General features: G+C 38.8%; 1 protein-coding gene across 4 annotated transcripts in view; it reads right to left on the bottom strand.

Moving 5' to 3' along the window:
• Positions 1-1354: 1354 nt before the first annotated feature.
• Positions 1355-22869, bottom strand: part of RBM25 (RNA binding motif protein 25) — a 38752-nt gene continuing 17237 nt past the window's right edge. For 2 of the 4 annotated variants that reach the window (XM_060261959.1, XM_060261958.1), the window contains exons 7-19: positions 20235-20417; positions 18171-18224; positions 17826-17909; positions 13930-14210; positions 13018-13228; positions 12666-12755; positions 9659-9732; positions 8451-8601; positions 7766-8084; positions 7221-7495; positions 4687-4785; positions 2929-2976; positions 1355-2769 (exon numbers count right to left, since the gene is read on the bottom strand). In XM_060261959.1, the coding sequence (XP_060117942.1) occupies positions 2677-2769; positions 2929-2976; positions 4687-4785; positions 7221-7495; positions 7766-8084; positions 8451-8601; positions 9659-9732; positions 12666-12755; positions 13018-13228; positions 13930-14210; positions 17826-17909; positions 18171-18224; positions 20235-20417 (1962 nt within the window). In that variant the 3' untranslated portion in view covers positions 1355-2676. The remainder of the gene's footprint in view (positions 2770-2928; positions 2977-4686; positions 4786-7220; positions 7496-7765; positions 8085-8450; positions 8602-9658; positions 9733-12665; positions 12756-13017; positions 13229-13929; positions 14211-17825; positions 17910-18170; positions 18225-20234; positions 20418-22869) is intronic. The other 2 variants (XM_060261961.1, XM_060261960.1) reach the window with 1 other exon arrangement.

Genomic DNA, 22869 nt, shown 5'->3' on the forward strand with positions numbered 1-22869 from the left:
AAATAAAAAGCGAGTACTATGCTGGGAATTATTAGGAAGGGAACTGAAAACAAATCAGCCAGTATCAAATTGCCCCTGTATAAATCTTTTGTGTGGCCTTATTTGGAATACTGTGTACAGTTTAGGAAAGGACACAAACAATTAATAGGATGGAACACTTTCCCTATGGAGAAATGTTAAAGAGGTTAGAGCTCTTTAGCTTGGAGAAATGATGATTGAGAGGTGACATGAAAGAAGTTTACAAAATTATCCATGGGATAAAGAAGTTAAAGAGAAGTACTTTTTTCCTTTTCTTACAATATAAGAATTCATGGGCACTCAATGAAATTAATGAACAGTAAGCTTAGGACAGGTAAAAGGAAGTATTTCTTCATTCAAAGTATAACACATGGAATTCACTGCTGTAAGAAGTGGTGGCAGCTATAGGCATAGACAACTTCAAGAGGGAATAGGTGAACATGGAGCAGAAGTCCATCAATGGCTATTAGCCACAAAGTATAAATGGAAAACTGAGGCAGTAAATGCTCTGAATTCTTGATGCTCGGGGGCAACAGTGGAGGGCTTCTGGAGTTCTGGCCTGCTGGTGGACCTCCTGATGGCACCTGGGGTTTTGGCCACTGTGTGACACACAGAAAGTTGGACTGGATGAGCCACTGGCTGATCCAACATGGCTTCGCTTGTTAATAAACAGTTTCAAAAAGGCTATATGCACTTCTAGAATGAGCATGAAATCAATTATGCAGTTGGCCTGAAGTTGCTCAATATGTGTGTGTGTGTTTCTATGTACAGTAAAAATAAACCATTGTTTGTTTATATGGTAACAGCCTCAAGTAGCTAATTAGGTTATAAACAGTACAGTTAAATTTGAGTGGCAGATTACACCTAGGAGTTCCATTAAAAATGGTGGAAGTCTTTCAGTCTTCAGGAACCTACTTGTTTTTGTTTTTTACTCTAGCAGAGCTGCTTAATTTTTCCATAGTGTGATAAACAAAATCCTGTCATTTAAAGTTTATTATTAAAATTACTGTAGTTCTGATATTCACTACTTATATTCATTACTTTTCAAAGATTGCAATCTACAAAAAACACTATCTAAAGATACTGATTTGTATCTTTACTTTGAAGTGGAAATTCTAACAATTCTTTGATTTACATTGCTGTTAAGAAACTTGTAGCTGGATCTACAGAACAGTAACTGTAGCACCTTTAATTCTTTCCCATTCTCTCTTTAAAAGCAAACCAAGAGAGAAGGCATAGATCATATGAATGAAATATGAATATTCATTAGTTTTTAAAATGAAATAACATTAACATGAAATACCTTAAGACATTATTCAAATAAACATAGTCCAGATCAAATATATACATTTTTAATATCTGAAATATTTACATACTGGAACCTTGATAATGATCCCATTGGTTAAGAACAGTTTTCAGATGTCCTCGTATAATGCAAGAATTCAGTAACTCGGGATCATAGTTATGCCTTCTAAACAGATGAACCTATATCTTTCAGGTAAAGAAATATCAGAAGAGCGGCATTTAAAAAAGTGATCAATTGTTGCTTCCTGGAAAGTGTTCATCCTGCAGTCAAGAAGGCCCACAGCATACAGTTGTACTTGTGTATGAGATTAAAAAAATGCAGTTTACAGTACATTGTTACATCAGCGTATGTATAAAACTCATACAGAGAAAGAGGGAAGAAAATATTGCCCTCTTATCAATCCAACATACAGCTTACAGTACAAAAAGAATAGTCACAGCTGACTTGATGGCTTACATTAAAACAAATTTCCCCTTCATTTGAAAACATATGATTTAATATCGTAAACTGTTGTGCTCGTTACGTCTTTAAACCTTTTCTTTCCCCAAGTATCCTACTGGCTAATGAGTTTAATTTTAAATCAGGAAAAAATAACAGACGTTTAAAATGCCAAATCTGTTTCAGAAGGACGGCAAAACTCAAATAATCTGTACAGTAGTTATCTTTGATTTAAACACCCAAATGTGTGAAATTCTGTCATCAGAATAACTAAAGACTAGAAGGCCTCATGTAATGAGCAGGAAATTATCAATGGCTTTACAAGGATGCCTGAGTTGATGCAATACCATCATTTCCCCTACAGATTCATCTACAAATAATGCAAGTTTGTTCTATTTTTACCAAATCCAACAAGAGAACAAGTCCACATTCATGCAGGTGAAAACTATGGTGCCAGCAATGACTCTCATCTGTCTTCATACTCTTAAAGTGTATTCCAATATTTAAAAATGGATAAGGGAAAGAGGCTGATGTATTTACATAAAAATCCAAATTATTTTGGTAAGCAGTAAGCATAGATGTTTTCTAAAACATGGGGCAATTATTTACAAGAAACAGTTTAGAAGATGAAGATCAGAGACTGTGTACAGCAGCTGTAGTTTATAAACCATACTTGTAACTGTACCTAATGAGAAAACACCAAATGCAGGATTTGGATAATTACAACCAAGGAAGCTGGGAAGTGAAGAGGGCAGGGAGAGGGTCTCAGTGTTACAGAAGATGAAAAAAAAAATTCACATTTTCTACATTTAAAAATACAGGTCTCACAAATGTCTGAGGACAGAGAAACTTCCAAGTTCTTCAGTGGTGGGGAACAAAAATTGAAATGCAGCCATTAAAAATGAAATAATTCTTTATTTTACCAGACCAATCTTTTTGGCTTCTGTTTCATATATCAATAATCTCCACATTTTGACTATAAAAACTTCAGCTTCTTCATCTAGCACCTGCAACAAACAAACAACAAAGTAGGGAATTATACCTTATGAAGTATCTACATATCTCTTTGAATGCATTCAGTGGATTTTATTTTTAGATATATTGAAGAGGTTACAAATTTATACATTAACTTTCTGGATTTGGCATATTTTCTGCCTTCTGCTTACCATAGCAACATCATCCAGGATGCTCTGTGGAGAACTATGAGCCATAACCTGAAAAACAGAGATGGCTTAAGAGAGTTATGCATAAAGACAGCAAAACTTTACAAAGTAGTAAGCCATATAAGCAAAAACACCCTCCAAAACAACAACAACAAAAACCATAGCTTCTAGTATCAAGCACAGTCTTCAGACTGAATGATGGGCAGAAATACTAAATAAACAAACATTATTTTTAAAATCCCTTGTTTGATTTTGAATAGGCATTCCAACACATTTGTAACTACTTGAATTAAGAACAAAGTTTGAGTCCAGTGGCACCTTTAACAAAGTTTTATTCAAGGTATAAGATTTCGTGTACATGCACACTTCTTTGGATAAAATGAAATCACCAGTCCATACGTCACCCTCTACCATCAGAGGTGGTCAAACTGTGGCTCGGGAGCCATATGTAGCTCTTTCACACATATTGTGGGGCTCCCAGAGGCTGAGGAGGAACTTAATGCAGGCTTACTCTCAAGTAAGCATGCATAGCATCAAGTCCTCAGTCAGCCTCTGAGCACTGACCCATAGGTAGGTGGCTATTTCCGCTGCATGTGAAGTGGGGAAGGAGGGAGAAATACACCTGAGGCTTGCAAGCTCTTCTCTTCCACCACAGAGGTCACTTGGAGAACTAGAGTGGAGAAAGAAAGAGCAAGAGCCAAGGGAGAAAAAAGAGCGTGTAGGGGAGGGAAGTTGCTGGCTGCATTGCCAAGTCCAGCTGGACATGCACTTGAGTTTCCTGCTCTTCTCTGCTGGATGGACAGAGTGACCCAAATGCAGCCACCACCAAGAAGGACAATAAGATCGACAGCAGTGAATGAGGGAACGAATACAAGAGGACGAGCGCCAACAGTAGCCTTTGGCTTGGTGAGCAACGGTGGTGGTGAGACTGGGGGGTGGGTGACAGCTGCCTTCACCCCTCCTCTGCCAGGCGCACCAGGATGGCCAGTGGCAGGCCCTGCAGTTTAGCCAAGAGAGCTGCAGCACTGATAGAAGAGGCTTACCTCCCTCCCACAGCTTGCTGACTAGTGCCGCACTGGTAATTGGAGGCTGTGACCAGCGAGTGCCATTGTCCCGACAGGTCTGTGGGTTGCTGAGCGCGGGGGAACTGCTGCATCTCACTCTTGTTCTAGGCTTCAGAAGTAAGAGGGCAACACAGTGTTTCCCCCTTAGTTTCATAGCTCTTGTAGGAGCTGTATTTACTACCTTTGGTGCCAAGGCAGAGAGATGCATAAAGATTCAAACAGTGGTCAGTGATTTATAGGGTTCGTGTGTGTTTTCTTCTCTCACTGGTGCCAAAAAGTAATTCCCCAATCTTTCCCTATGCTGGTCCTATGGGGACTGTTATTCCCAGCTTTTTTTTTTTTTTTTAAGTCTCCATGTTGTAAAGTGCATACATTTGTATTTTTATTTCTGTGCAGAGAAAGTATTAAGAGTTTTAACAAGGACATGTGTGTGATATTTGTTCATGTATTGCACCTCTGAAACATCTGACGTTTATTCTATGTGGCTGTTACGTTAAGCAAGTCTGGCCACCTCCTGCTCTACCTATACACATGGACTGGTAATTTCCATTTCATTGTATCCAAAGAAGTGTGCATACAAGTGAAAGCTTATACCTTGATTCAAACTTTGTTGGTCTTTGTTGGCAGCTACAATATATTGCCTTCCACCCAGAAGGACAAACCACCCAAACAAATTTGTAACAGAATGTATGTTCACCTTTGAGCAAACGAAGTCAACTAGAGTTGCTTCTTCTTCACCAATATATTCTATTATCTTCTTGTTGATCCATGGTCTTATTCTGCGTTCCATTAATGTCTAGAATAAAAAAGAGCATTTCAGAAGCATCATCTTTGTTTATTTCAACATTTATTTTTTTCATCTAAGTGCCTAAAGCCAGCCACATAAGAAATGATCCCACAGTTGGGCTCCAAGCTTTAAAAGGGTTTAAACAGTACAATTATCACTTAATGTGAGCATAGTTGAGTTTAAGACTGAGAGACTATTCTTCTAGGGTATTTATCTAATGGATAATAAATGTCCCTGCTAATTAAGCATACATTTAGAATACAGATTGATGGAATAGTTAAAAGCTGTGAAAATGAGTACTCAGAAGTTAACAAATGTTAGCTATCAGACTGGGTTGGCAGCTACAATCCAGTGCACACATACTAATGGTTACATGACTCTTCCAAAGGCAGGCAGCATTACCGTTACATTTAACTTCCAGTTTATGGTTCAGATCCTAGTGAGTTTTCTGCTTGAGTGAGGATGTGATGGGGTGATTTTTGGAGACTGCATCCTCCCACTGCAGGACGCCCCCCATTGATCCCCACACTGTTTCTTGAGGCCTGTTAATACCTGGAAGCACAGCACACTGTGTCCTTCATCTACTACATCTCCATCTCCATTCATCACTTATGCTAGACAGCCCCCCACCCATGTTTTAAAGTGTTTTTAATTGCAATACCAAGTCTTGCAAGGTTATGGTAATGTATTTGGCTTTAAACCACCATTAATTATCTGTATGGATATATGTATATTAATTTTTATTGAGGTGTTTTACGTATTATAAACTGTCTTAATCCCACATTTTGTGCAGAAAGACAGTTAATGGTAAATTAAGCAGTTACAGCTCTAGTAGATCAGTCTCTAAAACTAGTTTAATTGACAAGGGCACACCAATTTACGTGTGATGATATTTTGGAACTTTTAAAATTGTAGCAGGTAATGAAACAGAAAATATTTAAGGGGAACTGTAATATGTTAGCTATTCTTTATTGCATTGTAAATTATCTTGCAGTTCCTTCTATATATATATATATATATATATATATATATATATATATATATATATATATATATATATAAAAATATTTATTTAAACAAGTGGGTTTAAGGCTAATGCTTAACCAACTAAAAATTATTTAATTGGATGACAAGCAGGATCCAAAGGAGTATCTGCAGGCTCGCAAGAGACCTGTGTAGGTAGCTGGAGTTTTGCTTTTTTTGTTTTTTCCCTATAGACCAGGGGTGTTGAACTCATTTGTTATGAGGGCCGAATCTGACATAAATGAGACCTCGTTGGGCCGGACTATGTCTGGTGGGGCCGAGCTCTGTCGGGCCGGGCCATGTGTGTACCTATTTAAGATTAGGTAGCAGAGATAAAATTTTTTATAAAGAACACAAACACACATATATATACACACACATATAACTTAAAACATGCTTAAAACGTTAGCACTCATTGGTCTTAAAGATGCTTTCTTTGTATTTCTCCCATGGGATCCAGGGAACTGGGCAAAGGAAGCTCTGGCTCTTTCCTTCCTTCCCCCAGGGACTGGAGGAGGGAGCCTCAGCCAATAGAAGGAAGAGAGCTCAGTAGCTCTGCTGTGCAATTGAGAGAGCCTGGCAAAGCAAGCTATTCCTCCCCAAGGGAGGAACCTCAGCTAATGGAGAAAATAGAGGTTTTGCTCTATAGCCCCGTTGCAATTGACCAAGCCTTGCAAAGCAAGCTGTTCTGTAGAAGGAAGCAAGAGAGAGGGAGAAGGAAGCAGATGACAGCCAGTTGCTCGGGGGCCTGATAGTAGCCCTCCGAGGGCCTGATTCGGCCCTCAAACTGCATGTTCGACACCCCTGCTATAGACACGTTGCAAACTGAACAACTTGCCTGTAACTTCATTTCTCTCCTGCATGCCCTGTCTCTCAGTCTAAACAATGAGAAGGATGTAAAGGTGACCAGGGAAAGACCTGATGGTAGTGAATTATTTTTATAATTTTTTCCTACATATAGTGAGTGGCTATGGGGTTGTTGTGTGCTGTATTTGTGGGCATGCTGAAGTAATAATTTTACTGCAAAAGGTTTGGGGTATTATATATACAGCAGTAGGCAAAGATTTCCAAGTCATTCACCAAGGCAGATTTATTTAATTTATTTATTACGCCATATTTATATCCTGCCCTCTCCGCAAGCGGACTCAGGGTGGCTATAGATTCAGATATGGAATCAGGATCAAGACTGGAAATAAATGTAATGAACTTAGGTAGTGGCTTGGTATTCCTGTCACAACTATCAACAGCTATAATCATTCACAACCGTTAGCAACACAGGATGGGTGTTAACTAAAGCAAAGCATCATTTCTACTGTATTTGACAATTCTTTTATCAGTGTCAAAACTTGAGAGCTGACAAATTACTATGATAAATTTTTCTTGCTGACTGCAGCCCAGATTTTGTATTGTTTGATACTCACTGAATCCACAATAGACCAGTCAAGAGGATAAGCAAAGAGCTCTGGTTTGGCTGTGGGGATTTTCTCAATAAGACTCTTAATGTGTTTACGTTTCTCTTCAGTATTGACGCTGCCTTTGGAGGAGCCTTTGTCTTCATCACCATAATCCAGTGGCACTAGTTTTCTTTTTCGGGGCATGTCATCACTGTCTTCATCTTCAAATTTATTGAACACACTGTCCACAGTGAGTTTCTTTCTTTTTACAGCATTGGGCTGGTTTGGACTATTGCAGGCACCTACAATATAAAAGAAAAAGGTTGTATTTATTAAAAAAATAAAATTGGTTCTAATATATATTTCTACTCATTTGCTGAGATGCTGTCCAATTTCTTGGATTTTGAACTGGATCAAAAGTTTATTATGTTTCAGGAAATTCTGAAGTAGAGCAAAGCCCGTAGATCTGACTCAAGAAAGTCCATTATGGCATCACTGAAGAGTTTTGCTATTTTTGGTACTTTTCAAATCCTCTGAAAGGGGAAAAAATAAATGTGAACCACAACACTTACCCAATTTAAGACTAAGTCCTATTTTAGGCCTGTACTCCTCTGGCTGCTGCTGATCGGGTGAATTTTCATGTGGGATGATGATGCCACAAGGAGATTCATCCCCTGGGGTATTAGGAGTTGCATTGCCACTTGCTGATGAAACAGATGGAGCAGAGCTGATGGGTCGGAGTGTTGGTTTAAGGCAGGGCTTTTGTTCTGGCTCTTCTTCTTCTGGTTCTTCCCTTTTTTCTTCTTTTTCTTGCTTTTCTTCTTCTTCTTCTTCTGATTCTGGCTCCTGTTTGGTTTGTGGCTGTCTACGCCTCTCAGCTTCTTGCTCCATCTGTGAAACAAGACATATTCTGATGAAGAAAAACTAAGTGACTCAAATTCTACACAGCCTTGTTTTTGCACTATCTGGACAGTACAGAATTTACAAATTATACAGACAAAACACTACCCCAGATTTCCCATAATCAGATAATCCTAGTTAATCACAGTAATAGTATTTTTAAAGTCTTATTTTTAAGATTAACAATATTGCCATACTAATATAGATTCTAAACCAGAAAGTTTTTTACTACACATATGACAAGCATGCAGATAAACCCACACACTGCCGACAGATTAGTCACTACCAATACTCAATAAAGGTCTACCATTACAAGAATGTAAATTCATTCCTTTTCCCAAAAAAGTAATTTCCTACCCGTTGTAGCTCTGCATCTGGATCTGGGTGCCCTTCTGCCAGAAGGCGTTGCCGGATTTCTTCCAACTCTTCCTTCTCCCTCTTCCGATCCCTTTCATCTGCTTCCATTTCCTTCTCCCGGTCTCGCAGTCTCTTCTGCAGAGCACTTCCCCTGTAACATCCATTCACTTTTGATTTACAAAGTTTTGTAACACAAACTTCCCCCAAGAATGCTCATTAAAAGCAAGCACATCAATCACTCTATTTGGAATCTGGATTACAAAAGATATTGTTTTATTCTCCAAAGAAATAGTTTTATGTACTGAGCAGTAATAGTCATCTGCTTATTGGCAGTTTGATTTCTACAGAAAGAGCCATTAAGAAATAAATCTATAAACAGGAAACAAAAGAATTGTGAATTTATCATAATTTTAAAATGCTGAACCTCATTCTTCCAATACTATTTTTCATAAAGGAGTTTTCTGTTTGGTGTGCTTTGTTTAATGAATCCTCTTATTCATATTAAAGAGGACCCAAATCACAAGTCTGATCCTTAGCAAAATGTATACAGGAACTATTATTTACATTTGGAAAATTTACCATTAGAATTTCTTACAAAGATGATGTACAGATTGCCACAAGCACCCTGACACAAAAGCAGCCTAGACACCTTAAAAATAAATTGTTACATGTTGTAGATTTCCCATCCAGGGCACAGGACTAGGCCAGTAGCATCCATTCAGCAAAACCAATAAGGACACTAAACTCTGCTGAAATCATATTGGTCACTGTAAAAATGATTAACACATCCATTCCTGCATCAGAAAATAAGGTTTCATGTTGACAAAGTAAAAAGGTAGTCCCCTGTGCAAGCACCAGTGGTTTCCGACTCTGGGGTGACGTTGCTTTCACAACATTTTCATGGCAGACTTTTTACAGGGTGGTTTGTCATTGCCTTCCCCAGTCATCTATACTTCCCCCCCAGCAAGCTGGGTACTCATTTTACCAAGGAGGTAAAGGAAGGCTGGAAGGATGGAAGGCTGAGTCAACCTTCAGCCAGCTACCTGAACCCAGCTTCTGCTGTGATCAAACTCAGGTCGTGAGCAGAGCTTTACCACTCTGTGCCATGGGGCTCTTCAGCTTTGACAAAGTACTTATACGTTTAACACAACTAATCTAACAAAGCCTGAGAGCAAGTGAAGATCTGCTTTTGTGAATATTAAACATACCTGTAATATTTTGGGTCATCTCTATCATCATCATAATCTTCTAGAAATTCTTTTAGACGCTTAGCTTCTTTTGCCTATAAAAGTTGAAACATTTAACATTCTTAATAGTCTGTTTATTTCTAAGCGCATTTACCTATTTAGTATGCTTGCGTAGAAACTGAATAGAATACCAGAAAAATTATTGTAATAGAAAACTTGTTTGTGTAATAGGGACTAATAGTTTGTTTTCCCACTGTTTGAAGGAAGACTTCTTTCTTAAATACTGAGAGTAATTTCACAGCATTTTTGGTTTCTTCTGTCTTCGCAAAACTTGGATACAGATTTACCACATACAAATAATAGTTTGCAGAAAAGGTCTGTATCAGGTTCCTCCCTTGTTTACTGTTCTCCTGTTAAATTGCTTCAGAAGGCTGGGAATAATACAGCATATATTATATTGGGGGGGGGGGGTGCAGTGGGAAATGGGAAGTGGAAGAACTCCCCACCCCTTGCAGGAACTCCTCCTTCATTCACACAAAAGAACAGGAAATTTTGACCCCATTTCCCTGAAGCCCCATGACACATTCTACACCATTCCCAAGGTTTCCTGACCTTCAGAGGCAGCTGAGAAGCAGGTAAGATCAACAACAAAACATCCTTTGTGCAAACTCTATTCTGTGCTAAATTTGGATTTCGATTCAAGCTAATGATTTGAGTCCAGCATTTCTTAAATGAGTCAGGATTTTTGAAAAGTGGCCTGAACTGTATAAACAAAAGCCTGTCTCCAAGATATGCAAGACCTGAGGGAGGTTTGGGGTATGAGTTTCTTAAACTGCAACCTACAGGGCATATGGCAAGCCAGCTGAGAAGCCTTTCAAAAGCCGTAGGTCCTGCTGTACAAATAAAAAGAAAAGGACCATACTGGGCACACACATCTAAATTAACTATAAGGATCCAGAATTTAACTCCATACGAAAAAGACTACATTTGTTATAATTTTTTTCTACCTTCTCTGAGCCAAATATATTGTGTTATTTTAAGGAGTGTATAATATATGCATTATAATCAATCTTAGACATGCTCAGGATCTCCCTTTTTCAGGGACAGACCATCTTTGCAAACCATAGGAGACTGACAAAACACAATGACAGAACAGCATTTCAGACAGCATCTTCAATTGATCAGAGAGTTGAGGCCAATACTGTTTACTCTTTGAGAATGCAGAAGATTCAAAAATATTTTACCCTTCTCCAGTCTGATCCATCAAATCAGCAGCTGTTTGATCAAACCCTGTACGTGAAGTTTCATCATCAGGCTACAGGGTTATTTACAAAGAGCCTGTTGGCAAAATTATCTGTGAATTTCAATCAATCCTCCTTCTGATAGCTCAAGTTCTTTTTAAAGATTTGTCCTCCCTCCTTTGCCATTACCCCCACAAACAATGTGAAGAGAGGCAGAGCAAGCAGGCAGGACAATTTTTTTTGTTGTCTCACTGAGCTTGTCTAATTGCCTTTGGTTAAGAGCAGCAGACTCTAATCTGGAGAACTGGTTTTTATTCCCCACTCCTTCACATGAAGCCAACTGGGTGACCCTGGGCTAGTCACAACTCTTTCAGAGCTCTCTCAGCCCCTAAAACAAGTCTAGCTTGCCACTGCACAATGCTAAGAGCTACAGCCTGTGGCTGCCAGACAATCTAAGGACCTCCTAGCTATTCTGCATGCAATGCCATATAATATTTTAATTTTGGCCTAGGTGCTCTGATACCTAGGCCTACCTTGACCCATGCAACTGAATGCTATTATGAATCTCCCTACATTTAGAGGGTCCTATGAAATTAACTCCTCTAATCTATGAGTCTTTGGCATTACAACACAAATTTTAGAAATGTGCCTTATCAGTAGAGACTGAATAGTTGGCATTGAACACTGGAAAGGCCTTAAGGCAAGTATATTTTAGCCTACAAACAATCCTGCAAAGCTAATGTGCTGGTCCAATGCAGCTTAGATGGCACTCAACACATGCCATGGGGGTTTCCTTCCTCCATCTTTGCACTCCCCTATGTGAGTGAGCACATGCTGAGGGTAACTTGAGCACTGTAAATTTAAAAATACAGGCAACCAACCCTCTCAGGGACAGTACTGGTGCCTTTACTATGTCTAACTAAAAGTTAGAAAACAGTAAGCTAACCTTGCATTTCACAAAACTCTTTTCAGCTTTAATATTTCAGAAAAGAGGGAGAGAAGGACACCAGATGAGAGTTATGACTGCCAACACTTGATTTTTCTTATAACTGTGCGCACTTAGGTATATATACACCCACATTCGAGTAAAGCTTTCAGCCCAGATAATGATTAAAGCAAAATCATTTACAGATATTCTGTGTAAGGCTGCTTTGCCAACAGGACACACTTCACAAAGCACCTACATGCCAGGACAAAGACTGTGCCACTTGTGTGGGACAGAGGCCATGGCTCAATGGTAGAACATAGGTTTCACGTGTAAAGAATCCCAAGTTTAATAGCTTCTCTAAATTGAAGGATCTCAGACACCAGGTTCTGGAAAAGACCTTCCTGTGGCTGAGACCTTGGAGATCTGTGCAAGTCAGACCAGATAATTTCAAGTTGAACTGGAACCTGATTTAGGCACCTTCATATGCTCATACCATGTGTTTATATTTTAACAGGCATGCAAAAAACAACAACAAAACCCCCCAATTGCAGTTTTAAAACACGTTTCAGAAACACTGGAGGCAAGAAGCCCCAATCCATTTAAAAGCATGCAATAAAAGCTATGCCTGTGAATACAGGAAAAAGAGCTTCCAAAGTGGTATTTTGCTCTAGATACCAACAAATGAGAGAAGGCGAATGGGGTGGTGGTGGAATGGAACAGGAAAATTAAATAATAGGAAGGTGGATGAAGGCAGAAGAAAGAATGGAGGAAGGGAGGGTAGAAAGGAGGAACACTCAGGGTAAGAGGATCTGAAGTCCTCACAGATCCTCCCCTTCTAAAAACATTATTAAAAACTTACCATTTCCCTTCGTCTTTCTTCTTCCCTTTCAGCTTCTTTTTCATATTCTCTAGCTTTTTTCCGTTCTCTGATCTCCCAGTTTTTAAGACGCTGAAACAAAATGACTGGTTTAATTTCCCATTTTTTAAAAAAACGAGGAAGTCCCATATTTCATTTAAGGACAAGCAAATTTACCATCCAAATTTACCATTTGATTAGGTCAGTCAAGAATTTTGCTCCAGCATGCACAAAGATTTTTGTAGCATGCTCCAAATCTTATCCAAAGGAAACAAAATATTCAAAGTGTGTTTTTATACTAAGAATACACATAGCAAATATCCTGCAGATAAACAGTGAAATAATCTCCAGATACCTCTTGATAAGCTGCTTCCTTTTCACGTAGCTTTCTTTCCAGTTTCCGTCGCTCATAGGCATCTTCTTCATCCTCTTCTCTATCCCTTTTCTTGTCCTTTTCTCGTTCCCTTTCCCGTTCTCTTTCTCTTTCCCGCTCTCGTTCTCTCTCCCGCTCCCTTTCACGTTCCCTTTCCCTTTCCCGCTCCCTCTCCCGGTCTCTGCTTTTCTCTCTGAAGGACAAATGTTATATTATTAAAGCTAGTAGCTTTCACCATTTAATGCTGATAGTTTTCCTCATGGCCTCTACTAATGCTAAAAAAAGTTATCAAATTACAAACACACTGCCTTAGAGCTCCCTTTAAGCCAAGGTTTATTACTCATATAGACACATCCTTCTTCATGTGCAGTCATGAGGCCAATAATCTTTTGAAGTGACACACTATATTTGGCTTCACATACTATTTGACAATTTGCCAGGGACTTTATTGATAACTGATATAAAGATGGGTCTGAGGAACAAAACATCAAGTGAAGTCACAGGGCTGGATCCAAGGTTTCTGTAAATGGAGTGTATTTGTAGATGTGATTTTTAGTGCTGTCTTTTTCTTTGGTAATTCTCCATCTGTAAGCTGCTGCTATTGAGTTTCAGAGAACCCTCCAAAACAATGCATCATGGTAGGGTGGGGATGGGAGAAAAGAGGGAAATTGCCTAAAATCACCTGTGTTGGATTGCAGCTAAAAGAAGTTAAAAATTGCTTCTATTAACATGCTTCATTTGAAGAAGCTTTGGATCCAAGCTATATTATTTAACACAGATCTTCCATTATACACCAGTATTTTGAAAGATGGGTTGTCTCCAATCATTATTTCACTTTGAAAAGAAATAAGCAAAGTTAGTGACAAGCATTTATTACCCTTCAAAATTTCTCACCTAGATCTGCTCCGATCTTTATTGCGGTCTGAGCTCCTTTCACGGTCTCTCTCCCGATCCCTTTCCCTGTCCCGATCTCTGTCTTTAGTTCGATCCCGATCTCTATCCCGTTCTCGTTCACGCTCCCGTTCCTTCTCTTTCTCTCGTTCACGCTCCCGTTCCCTCTCTCTTTCACGTTCTCTCCTCTCTCTTTCACGCTCTCGCTCCCTCTCTCTTTCACGCCGTTCTTTTTCAATTTCTTGCCTTTCTTTTTCCTTTTTTCCTTTTTCCTCCTCCAGTTTCTAGAAACCAAGAGATTTTCAAAGTTAATTTGTAGCTACAGTCAAGGGCCCCATCCCACCACCACGCACAACACCCAAAGCTGGTATTGAGCGCAACAAAATCACCAATGATTTAACATTTAAACATTAGTTTGCTTTCACATAAGAAAGAAAACAAGTTCTGTAACTTTAAAGCTCGATGTTGTGCAAAGGAAGTCTCTCTAACAGATCAGCAACCTCCAACCTTGGATAGAAAGGCAATGCTTTCCTGATATATATATATATATATATATATACTGATTATTACACAGCACATTGCCTAAAATGCTTCAAAGTAGAACTAACAATCACAAAAAGGAAAGAACTACTAAAGCATAAGCAAGGTGAGCTTTTGCAAACAAAAGTTAATCTTGCCCAGATTTCAGTAGGATGCTGTCAAGGACAAGCCAGTTAAATATTCCTGTGTTTCAGCCAAACCAAAATCATCCTGTGTAAGGATGGGAGGTAAAATCTCCACACTGTACAGCGAACTTTGTGACTGCAACTGCAATCAGGAATGTTCCCCCCCTCCCAGCTTTTTTCTTTAGCAGTCACTACTTAGGTATTTCATTTTACTCTTTGTAAAGAAGAAAGGTTAGAAATCGCACATAGGAGACAGACCAAAAGGTTATCCAGTACAATTTTATTGGATTTGTATAAAAATGCATTTTTAATTGCAATAGACATGCCTATGACTAAATGCCTATGAAGACAATAGAAAAATAAATCACTAAAGTGACAGATAAATCCATCCCTGGAAGCAATTGTTTTTTGTTAACTTACAGATGCTGTGCTAGGACATGGACCGCCAACACTGGATTAACCTTGCCTATAAGCTATAGTTCTGGGAGGAAGAGCAAGTACATGGTTCACAAATAAACAAAAAAAAAAAGCAGATAATATCAGCCTAATGGATGCCACAATATTATAGGCATGATTCTTCCCCACAAGATTGGTGAGTCTGGAGGGAATCAGCACAGGGCATAACAGTACCATTTTTGTCTCCTCCCTCCTTGGTTTTCCCACAGTCTTGTCAGGCTGTTATAGGAAACTGGGAATCTGTACATGCCTCACATATCTCTGTTCAGCCCTCCCCCTCCAAAATAGGATGTATGAGGCATGCACAGACCTGGCACAGGGCCTGTGTGTGTGCCCATACACTAAAGGGTAGAAGAACGGAAAACAAGGCCATGTTATATCCTATGTGCATCCTTCCAACACAAGAAAGGATCATGCCCTAGATATATTTTATGCAAATTAAGCAGAAGGAAAAACAACAAAATCAAACCATATAAGGTTCATTCCCTTTGGCACCATGACACCACCAACAAAATAAGTTACAAGCTGGAACAGTAAAGGATGCATATATTTCTGAGTTTCAACAAAGAATTTAAGACAACGTTAAAAACATCTTACCTGACTGTCTTCTGATATGCACTCATGGACCAGAGAACCAAAACAGGGATATAGTAATAAAACTTACAAACAAGAGATCAATATATCTATCCACCATACTAAATGCTACCAACAGCTGAATATAAGCAAGATGGTGTTAGATAAATTGAACTCACAAAAAGGGGACAAGAATGGTAGAAAACTGTCATTATGCAGAGGAAAAGGTGTAAGTGTATAAAATGTTGAGACAGGACAACTGAATTTCTAAATGAAGTGCTTTTATAAAGTTTAGTTCCATCTAATAGGGCATATTAGTGCATACTATATCAACTTTCAAAAGCAGAACTTACCTCAAATTTCATATTACTTTTATAGAAAAGTTTATATACTGAAGTGATGGATACTTACAGATTATATTAGCTGTTCCAATAAAATGTCTTTAAGTTCCTTGATTTTCTCCTAAATTTTCTTTTGCATTAAGAATCATGATAAAAATAATGTCAACTTCGGCATCTTAAGGGCTTTTTTAAAAGCAAAACCCCTGTGGTTTTCTTAAGAGCCAATGAAAGAATCAATCAGCATAGTGTTTCATATTGAAAATTTAAGTAATAGGCTGCTACCATGTAAACAAAAGAGTATGAAGTCGGACATGAAGTGGGGGGAAGGATCAGAGACATGTCAAGGTAAATGGGCAAAGAGGATAGATAGAAAAACAATAATGTCTTACCTTAGGTTATCTTCAGACTCATCTGTACTGTAAATGGACGCCCCCTGCAATACTGATATACCCTAACAATCTGATTGATTTACAAACTCTTACCAAAAAACATGCAAAGGTTCACTGTGCTCACTAGCAAGCCCCTTTTAAACATTCCACCCAATACATTAAATGGTCACTTTATATTAAAATTAGTTACATCTATTTTAAAGTTGATTCAAAATATCCCCCCAATAAAATAGATCAAAGGCAGAGAATTGCCCAATTGCTTCTGAAACAATGAAGCATTGTTTTAACTGCATGATTTCTTGGTTTTTATGTCTTGTTGGGGCTTGGAAATAAAGCTTTTTCACCACTGACCATCTTCTGGAACAATAATCCCTCAGGTTCTCATTCCCAAATTATACTGGAATATTATGCATTGCCAGTAATGTGCATCCACGTCTGCCTTTAAGTTATACGTAAATAAGCAAATAAATGATCCTGTAATCAGGAGTACATTTTACCATTTTGTACCTTCAACCCTTTACACCAGTAAACAAAATAATTCATTTCAGGGGTGAACACATCATTTGACATGGAGTTCTCCAGTTTTTGGTGGGCAACATTTTCATTTCCTTAGAAACTAAACATCAAGATACAATACATGCATTACTTGCATCTCACCACCCTTAAACCACCCTTCCCAACCAGAATGCATTCACAAACTCACATTTCAGAAACTTCTATAGGTGGGAATCCTGAGGTAGGATTTGCTGTGCAAACACATTTCCAAGCCAGTTACCCCTTTGCATATTTTTCTGAGGGGGCATCCATAAATAATAAAAAAACAGAAGCTCATACTTACATCCTATTCCATGTTACTTTCCAAGCTGTGTGTTTCATCTTGCATTAGTCACCATATGATCTCTATCATAATGGTGGGGGTCAATGAATAGATTAGCTTTTATGGGAATTTACAGTTCTTCCATGCATCTAAATTTTGGTCAAGCCTTGTAACCACTATCCTAATTTATTTTACCCCCATTCTCATCTTAGAGCTACTAAATTAAACCTTAAATTTTAAATTAAGCGTTAGAGCTTGGTATAAACACTTCACTTGAGTTAGGTGTTACAGCTTTATGAGTATTGTGGAAGTCAGAATATGTGTTACATGACAGCTCAATTCAAGTATCTGGTCTTATGTATATGATTTTATCCGCTTTGGATATTACAGAAAGCGGAGTAGGATTTTTAATGTATCAGGTTAAGTGAGTAGACTGCACTGTAGTCATTAGAATGCTTTTTTAGAAAGTACAAAATATTAGACCACTTAAGTCGAAAATTTCTTTTTTTGTTGTTGACTTTTAAAACACACATGATGCCTACTATAAAAAATTAAATGATATGGTCATGTGCTGTAAATTTTCTAAAAGGGACAGGGGAAAGGAGGCTGGATTTTGTAAAAACCTAAAATTGTATAAATTACAGAAAAACAACACTACCTTGTGTGTATCTCTGAATTTGCTGATCTCTCGGGATATCAGGTCTCTTTTGTCTTCTTCCATTTCTATAGCATTTATATCCTCCTACAAACAAAAAAAAGGGAGGGCAGAACACAGGAGATAAAATATTAAAACCCATCTGTACAGGCACAGGAGAACAAAAAGAAAGCTGAAGGTTAGATGTTTTGTACCAGTCTTGTAAGAGATAAATAAAGGCCTTCTGCAGTACCAAACCTCACAGTCTGATGTTAAATGAATGAAAAAAAAAATCAGATGGACACGAGTCACAAATCTGGTAACTAGCAGTAAACATAGTCATTGTCAAAGCCTACAATGTAAACGAACCTTGGTGATGAGTGGATAAGGTATCAGTGGGGCCACTGGAAATCTGCGGAAAATCTGCGGAAAAATCCACGGAGATTTTTTTTTTAAAAAATAGATTGCACACTACTCTGAAAAAAACAATGTTCTGTATGTTTGTAGAATAAGCAATATTATATTGCTGTGACCCTAGGTCTTTGACTCAACAAAATTACAGAAGAACCTCGCTAATTCTCCTTTTACTGATCTACTTCTCAGCAAGAGCTTTGAGTGCCACCATGAGGCCCCACACTGGCAAGTTTTCTTGTAAAATTGCTGCACATTAGAATATTAGGAAATCTTGCAAGCTAATCTATGCTTGTTAATAAGTGGCTAGTACCTTTTGTGGTATTTTAAAGCCTGGTTTTGTTTCTTACTCGCTAATTCGCAAAATTTAACAATAAAGGGGATTTCTAAAAGTTACTGCAAATTAGCGAGGTTCCCCCACATCTGAAGTTTAAAAAAATTAGATTTCATTTGCCATTTCTTTCCCCACACTCTTGAATCACCCACATTATCCCTCATCTCTTCAGCCACCAGAATGGGCAAGAGAACAAGTTGCAAGCATTCAATAAAGGGAAAACAGTGCCTAAAACCAAACTTTACATGGCACCCACCCCCGTTTGTTGTTCTCCCCCACATGCATATAGGTTCTTTAGTCCCCCTTCCTAAGAAATAAGGGGGTAAGATATCACGCCCATGTCCCATCTGGATCCCTAGAAATCAAAGAGGTACTCTCCCACTTGCAAGAGAGGTGGATAGTTATGGGCACAGATACAGGGTATTTGTGCTGACAGACAACACTAATTTAAAGTCCAGCCAACTCTAAATTGCTCAAAACTAGCATTAGCACCAGAGAAATTCAATATTCAGATCTTGTACAATGGACTTTAAGAAACTAAGTAACCCTTTGGTAGCACCCTTGCCTTTACAACATTGCATGGTTTTCCATTATGTACATAACATACTCCATAGCATGGATAAAACATTTAAAAAGAGAAAGGAGCCCTTTCCTAGAGAGGTAAAGAAAGGAAAAACCTCAAGGCAAGAATTACTGCTCAGGTTAACTGTGGCTAAAAATAATTGGGGAGGAGCGGTGGCATTCTAAACTTGTTTCCCCAAGTGAGAAGTGTTATTTCTGGCACTGCTCTTTCAATACTTCAATAGCAGCCACAACTGCAGCACTGCTGCCGGCTAACATGTACCACAGAGATATAAAGCTTTATAAGAATAAAGGGCTTGCATACTCAAACCAACCGTGACCTCTGAAACCTTGCAGCAATCAGCATTTGTAGGTGCCACAGCCCATGAAGTGACTGAAACTGATTTCTGAAAACTCAATCAACATTACTACTATTTGGTCTTCCCTCTTTGCCCCCAGACAGATTTTCAGCATAATCATTAGAAGGGTCATCCACAGAAGATGGAAGACAAAAGATGCATTATAGCATCCTTCCACAAAATGTTAAGATGTTTTGTAAAAGAAAACAGCTGGCCTAATAGCCAGATATTTACAAATCATTTATAACATGGCTTTATCCGTCAAGGATAACAAAGACCTTCTTAACTATATACATAAACATCATTAAAGCAGGACAGTGAAAAGGTTCAAGGTGTCAAGTTGTGGTTAATAACACCAATGCAAACCCCCATGACCCAGTGCCAGGGTCATTTAAAATATCGAACACAACAGGAAGGATATTTTAGGGTCTCAAAAGCATTTCCCTTCTCAAGAAACAATCTGCAGGTATTGCAATACATGTATTTTAGAAGGGATAAAAGGCTGAATCAAACCTGCTGAGATTCAAACCTGTAGCTCCAAGAAGTCTAGGCATTGCGACCCTGATGCCTACATACCTACACCATCCACAGGGTTTGCCATCTAGAACTGATTTAATTTCAGAATGAAACAAAAACTGTAGCTAACATCAAGGCTTGTCGATTTGTGTTCTCATCAGATGCTTTGAGCTAATGTGTTGGCACAGGGTTTGGCCTTTATGTAAGAAGAGATGAAGTAAATCTGTTTGTGTCCAAAATCAAAACACATACGTCCTCCTTCTTTTCCTTTTTCTTCTTCCTGGGATGAGAGTCAGATTCTTGGGAGGGGGCATTGAGCTCGCTGGAATATTCTCGTATTAACACTTCAATGGCCCCTTTAATTAGCTGGTCTCTTCTCTTTGCTTCCTCATCAAGAGCTTCATCATCTTCAGCTGTAGGTTCTGGGCGTGAATTCTAGGAAACAGCACAAGTTTTTAAGTCAAGCATACAGGAAGTGGCAGGAATAGCATCTTAAAAGGGGTATTTTTCTGTATTACCTTTACTACATGCTGTTAGATCTTTGCAGTGTTACATGTACATGATAAGTGTACCTAACATTGTTTAACTATAAGCTTTGCTCTATCCTGGAATTACAGAATTTTATTAATGCAATTAGTGATTGTACTAAATTAGTACTATCTGGTACAGCAGAAGAGATAGGAAAACAAAAAAGACAAAAAGCCCTTATATTAATCATTGCATCCTCCCTAATTTTCACAAGGCATAAAGTACTTCAGCAGCTCACTTCTGATTTCATTCTTCTGGGGAGCTCATAAAGCAACTAAAAGAATGAAGACATTAAATTTGGTACTGTACAAATTCCTAACTAAAAAAGATCTGTACCCTACAACAGTTATTAATTCTAGAACTTAATCATTTAGTATGAACTCACATTACCTCCCTAAGCAATAAGTGCAACATGACAGATTTGTCACTTAAAGTTATATCACATGTCATCAATGGGGTGTGTGTTCAACTAATGCCCCCCACCCCCAAAACATACTTTTTATTGGTATTTTTGGGTATTAATTCAGCTGGGTAGCCATTTTCCCTATCTGAAATGGCCAAGCCCCAAAAATCATGAAAATATTCCTTTAAATGCCTTCTCCAAGTCATGTGAGTCTGCAGCTTAGAGAACTTCAAAGGTGATTAAAGGCGCCCCCCCCCCCCCAATCCCTTAAAATGTCTTCCAGGTGAACTTGCTGTGGCTTGGTGGGGCTGACTCCTCTTGCAGCTCAGTTTAAACCTAGCTGTGAAAGGAGTCAGCCCAAGATCAGCTGGGGCAGAGAGAAATGAGTAAGAGTAGTCAGTCCCAGCTGAGGCAGTGCAGAGCTCTCAGCTCCCCACCACCCCACTCGTATCCTGGGCTGGCTCCTTTTGCAGCTTAGTTTAAAGTGAGCTGCAAGAGAAGCCAGCCCCAGCTGAGCCATGGCAAGTTTACCTGGAGTTCTCCGAGTCACAGCCACAGCTCATGCTGCTTGGAGAAACCCCCCCCCCCTCCATTGAAACCAATGGAGGCACCTTCCTTAGAGGCCCACAGAATTGGACCTCTGGTCCAATTTTTTTAACTGGGGGGAGGGGTTGAGGAGAGCCACCAAATCTGCTGCAAATCTGCTGCCTCTATCTGAAAAAATAGCATCCTCTGGAGCCCTAGATCAATTCTCCATGATACTCAGTAGGGAGGTTTCCTTAATATTTCCTGAATTCACATACCATACCAGTATTGGGATTTGGGAATATAGGGAAATATAAGTATTTTGGGGGTTCAGTATACCAGAACTCAAAAAATCCTGGATTTTTTTTTGGCACACTGCTAGCCATCAACCATGGAACAACCATTTATGGCCAGCCTCTCTCCCCAGCAAGGACCAGAAGTGGCTTAATGCTGCCATCCTGTCCTTCATTATTTCCTCACAACCACCCTGTGAGGTGAATTAGGTTAAGAATGTGTGATTGGCCAAAGGTTACTCAGCAAGCTTCTATAGCAGAGCAAGGATCTGAATCTGGATTTCCCAGATTCTAATCCTGCATTCCACCCTACAATCTGCTTCATAAATTGCAGAGTCCTGCAGAAAAGTTACATGCTAAAGAAAACAGATCTCTGCATCCAGGTCATAACGTACACTATCCTATATGTATATTAACTTATGTCCATGAAGTAATGCAAAATATGACACTATGTCCTATACACAGGAATGAATTAATTGCAGTTTTCCAAGACACATTCATGCAAGAAATGCAGGATGAATGAAGCAGCAATATGTATCTGCTTAAAATTCATTTATCTAAACCATTTTAGGCTGCTTCTCTGCAGGTTCAACATGACTTACGATTCCAAACCTGAAATTAAACTCAAAACACAGCACACATGCTGAATAACAAAAAGCAAATTAAAACATCCTAGCTCCTTCTCACAAATAGCCAGCCAACTGGACCATTCATGTTCTCATTTACAAATGAAATCTGAGTTTGAGTAACTGCAGCTTGTTTGTGGCTATTCTCAGTCAAAAGAGATTAATAATATAGAATAAAAGTCTCTGCATCACAATACTTAAAAAAAAAGATTACTTCTGCTCTACCAGATATGCTTCACTACTATTAAAAGTTATTTTTTTTAAATAACCAAACTGCTATTCAAAGAGCCTTGACACTGTCCATACTTCCTCTCTATAGATTTGAATTAAACTCAATTAATACCAATACCAGACAGAGGAATGGGTAAGGACAAGGGATGCAAGAGCGCAGCAGCAACTAAGGAGGGGTAGAAAATGGGAGGGGATTTCAGGAGAGACAGAAGTTGTGAGGTCAAGGAGCAATAGACTGAAAAAAGATACTAGTCCTAGAATTTGGATTCTGAAGAAAACTG

The sequence above is a fragment of the Heteronotia binoei genome, chromosome 21, assembly GCF_032191835.1.
Source record: "Heteronotia binoei isolate CCM8104 ecotype False Entrance Well chromosome 21, APGP_CSIRO_Hbin_v1, whole genome shotgun sequence".
Classification (NCBI taxonomy): Eukaryota; Metazoa; Chordata; class Lepidosauria; order Squamata; family Gekkonidae; genus Heteronotia; species Heteronotia binoei.